General features: G+C 56.1%; 1 protein-coding gene across 1 annotated transcript; it reads right to left on the reverse strand.

Moving 5' to 3' along the window:
• Window positions 1-2,826: 2,826 nt before the first annotated feature.
• LOC105527579 lies at window positions 2,827-3,945 on the reverse strand. The gene is given in 4 exon segments (XM_011963944.1): window positions 2,827-2,870; window positions 3,048-3,638; window positions 3,641-3,692; window positions 3,694-3,945. Coding segments are annotated over 4 exon segments (939 nt in total).
• Between the last annotated feature and the right edge of the window lie 326 nt (window positions 3,946-4,271).

Here is a 4,271-nt window from a genome sequence, read left to right on the forward strand (position 1 = left end):
CTGTAGGTAGTCAAGGAAGTGCAGTGGCACTATCATAGCTCATTGGAGCCTTGAACCAGATGGCTCAAGCGATCCTCCCACCTCAGCCTCCTGAGTGGCTAGGATTGCATGCACACACCACCATGCCTAGCTAATTTTAAATTTTTTTTGCAGAGACAAGGTCTTCCTTTTTTGCCTAAGCTGGTCTGGAACTCCTGGGCTCAAGTGATCTTCCTGCCTCAGGCTTCCAATGTGTTAGACGTGGGCCACTGCATCTGGTCTAATGCATTTTTTAATTTGCGCATTTATATTATTTAATATTTTTAAGTACTGAATGTGTTGAACAACCAACTTGCAGAATTCCTGAACAATGGACAGTCAACTCTCATGTCCTGGTTCAAATCACCCCAGCACACCACGGCTAGAAACCTTTCAGCCAACTTCCACTTATGTTTCCCGGGATAGGACAATGTCACTTGGCCAATCCCCACTAAGAGGGACTCTGGAAAGGCAAGAAATTATTCTGTGCTCAATAATGGAATGTGACCAGGGAGAAGGCAGCTGGGAGGACCAGCTGGGCCCTCCAACCAGCAGCATCCACCATCAACCAACTGCCCTAGAGCTACACCATGCTGGGCATTTGGGGCACTGTTATGAGCAAGAGTTTCCATTTTTCTTCTCATGGGACCTTCATGCTAGTGGCAAGAGACAATTTTTTTTTTTTTGGAGACAGAGTTTTGTTCTTGTCACTCAGGCTGGAGTGCAATGGTATAATCTCTGCTCAATGCAACCTCTACCTCCTGGATTCAAGCAATTCTCCTGCCTCAGCCTTCCGAGTAGCTGGGATTACAGGATTGTACCACCACGTCTAGCTGATTTTTGTATTTTTAGTAGAGATGGGGCTTCACCATGTTGGCCAGGCTGGTCTGGAACTCCTGAGCCACTGCACCCAGCCAAGGGGGAGATTTTAAATCAGTAAGTATAATTGTGATGAATGCCAGAAAGAAGAATGTGTGTGATGGGGAGGGGACCTGAGTTATTGTCTCATATTTTAACACTTTCATAGGCAATAACTAAAAACTTAGAAGCTTGAAACAACACACACCTTTAAGCCAATTTTGGCAAGCTAGGAGTTGAGCACATCTTAGTGGGTCCTGTGCTTGGGATCTCACGCTAAGCAGCTGGGCTGCATCCTCATCTGAGGCTCAACCAGGGCAGAATCCATTTCCAGGTCTGCCGAGGTTATTGACAGAATTCATTTCCTCGGACCCGCTTGGCAAGGGTCCAGCTTTTTGCTTCCTTGCCTACGGGGCCCCTCCAAAGGTCCTTTCTCAGCACAGTATCTCCCTCCTGCAGCACCTGCAGGCAAAACCTCTCTCTCCAGTGTGCAAAGGTGATGCACTCTGACAGTGACATCCCATTGCTTTTGCCAGGCTCTATGGGTTAGAAGACAGTCACCGGTTTTGCTCGTACCCAAGGTCAGGAAGACTACACAAGGGCATAGGTCATTGGGGGGTCAGTCACTTTAGGATGTGGCTGCCACCACTGAATTTGGTGAGACTTTAAGGGTTGGTAGGAGCTGGCCAGGTACAGGGGTGAGGGTGTGTCAGGCAGGGGTGAGGGCATGGAGGGGGATGCAAAGGCCTGCACCCTAGAATGTCCTTTCACTCCCTGAGGTTTTGTTCTCCTGATCCCTGAGTACATCCCAGAACACTGTGGGGCCTTAGCAGGGGAGAGGTAGGGAAGCATGTGTTGTTCATCCTGGGACCTTGTTAGGCAAATCAGATTAGGGGCCAGGCTTTCAGTGGTGGGTGCGAGTGTGGGAGTGATGAGTGTGTAGGTGTGTGTGAGAGTGATGAGTGTGTAGGTGTATGTGGGAAGAGCGATGTTTTGGCCCGCGGAAAATTTCAGATGCTTCCCTGTGTCCAGCTGGGGCTTTGGGAAAGGTCAGGGCTGGGCATCTGACTGGGATGGATGTCTCTGGCAGGCAGCAGAGCATGTGGATGGTTTGTGAAGCCGAAAAGGGCATGAGATTCCCTGTGGCAGTGCCCACTGCAAATGGAAGGGCATTTGGCCTGAGCCCAGACATATACAAGTTGGGCAGAGAAGGGGGTGGGTCCCCAGTACCCACAGAGGAGCAGCTATGGAGGTACAGGAAAACCAAGGGTGTGGGGGCACATGATGCAGGAAGCTCAAATAAGATGAGGAAAGAGGTTTTAAGGATGATCAGGGCTGGGCACAGTGGTTCATGCCCATAATCTAAACACTTTGGGAGGATGAGACGAGAAGATAGTTTGAGGCCAGGAGTTTGAGTCCAGCCTGGGCAACATAGGGAGACCCCATTTCTATAAATAAATGCATTAGTACTTGGTATTTCAGGCGGGGAACAGCAAACACATGAAAGCTCTGAGGCAGGAAAGGGAAGTGATTAGTTCTCACTCCTGGTTCCTTTATCAGACCTTAAAGAGATGCAGAGACATTTCAGGTACTCCTTGGCCGAGCTCCTTCAGGGAAGGCCTAAGTTCGCTTCTACTTCCCATCTATTACTTTTTTTTTTTTGGAGACAGAGTCTCACTCTTTCGCCCAGGCTGGAGCGCATGCAGTGGCAGGATCTCAGCTCACTGTAACCTCCACCTCTCGGGTTCAAACGATTCTCCTGCCTCAGCCTTCCTAGTAGCTGGGACCACAGGTACACGCCATCACGATTGGCTAAGTTTTTGTATTCTTAGTAGAGACGGGGTTTCATCTTGTTGACCAGGCTGGTTTCGAACTCCTGGCCTCAAGTGATCCACCTGCCTCAGCCCCACAAAGTGCTGGGATTACAGGCGCAAGTCACCGTGCCCGGCCCTACTTCACTCCTAACGCCCACCATACGTGCTTCCAAATGTTTGCTGAATGACAAGGTGAACGAGTGAATGGGACTACGTGACTTCGGGCAGCAGGCAATCCTATTCCTTGGACCTCAGTTTCACTTTTTGGAAAGCAAGCCTGTCTCTCGCTCTCTGCCCTAAAAGCCTGAGTTCTGGGCTTGAGATGAGCGCGTCCTGTAGAGCAGACTCCAGGCGGACGTTGAGCTGGGTCTTCTAGGAGGCCAGGATCCGGCCAGCTGTTGGGTCCGGTCCTCCCGCGGAACCCGTACACCCAGTCCCAGCGCCGCCCCGCCCAACTTCCCTTTTTTCTCTCAAGCCGCGCCCCTTCGCATAGCTCGTTCCCCATTGGCCAGGGAGCGGGGAGGCGGGCGGCGGGAGGGGTCGTGTGCGCCTGTGCGTTGTGTGTCCCGGCAGCAGCCCCGAGCCAGCTGCAGCTCCTTGATCGGAGCCGGATCCTGAGCGGGGAACACGGGCTGAAGCGCCGGCGGAGGCGGTGGCCACTCCCGGGGGCTCCATTGTTGAGGCTGCCCCGGCTCTGTCGACTGCTCAGCTGCGCTCCAGTCGGCCCAGGCGCCGCGGCGAGGAGCGAACGCTGCGAGGCGGCGGCCTGAGGTGAGACGGCTCGACGGGCGACGGGGTCCCTGTCCCGGGCATGGCGGCTCCAAGCTGGGCCCCGCAGGTTCCGGGGTCGGGATCCGGGGTCCGTGCGCCTGGGCTTTGTCTCGGCCTCGGGTGGCACCGGGGGCTTCACACCTGCTGCAATACCGCGTGGGCCCGCGCGGGGTCCTAGTCGCCCTGCGGGTGCGGGCCGGTCCCCACTGCTCCCCGGCTCCTCCCGTCTGCCGCGGAGGGGACTGCATGGACCTGGGCGCTGGCTTCTGCCCCTTCCCCCCGCGGCGTGGTTGGTCCCCGCGTGCGGCAGAGAGGGCCCTGCGAGGACTCACTCGTGGGGCGGGGACCGCGTCACCGTGAGTGGGAGACTCCGCCGCCCTCCCTGGCAGTGAGACTGCTTCGCCAGACTCACCGAGGGGACTGCGCGGACCCTCGTACTAGGGGGTCCGTGACTCTGGGTGGGGGCTCTTTTCCGGCCCCACATAATGGCTGAGTGTTTTGTCACCTATATAGGTGGCTGCGTGGACCCGCACGCGTGGGTCCTGGCCGTCCTGCTAGTGGGGCTGTGCGCCGCCCCGTGGCTCGTCTGGGTCGACCCCGCCAGAGACGCGCGTGTAGTGGGGGTCCGTGTGCGGAGGAAGTGGTTGCTGGCGGCGCACTGCCCCGGCCCCCTGATTTATCCTCTCACATCCCCGGCGGGAGGAAGCGAGAGATGCTGCGGGCCTACGGCTGTCGCGCAGCTGCCGCACCGACCTTTGCCGTGGCTGGCGGGTCCCGGGGGGCGAGGGGCTGTCACCGCGAATCCCACCG

The sequence above is a fragment of the Colobus angolensis genome, unplaced genomic scaffold (genome assembly GCF_000951035.1).
Source record: "Colobus angolensis palliatus isolate OR3802 unplaced genomic scaffold, Cang.pa_1.0 Scaffold632, whole genome shotgun sequence".
In the NCBI taxonomy this organism is placed as follows: domain Eukaryota; kingdom Metazoa; phylum Chordata; class Mammalia; order Primates; family Cercopithecidae; genus Colobus; species Colobus angolensis.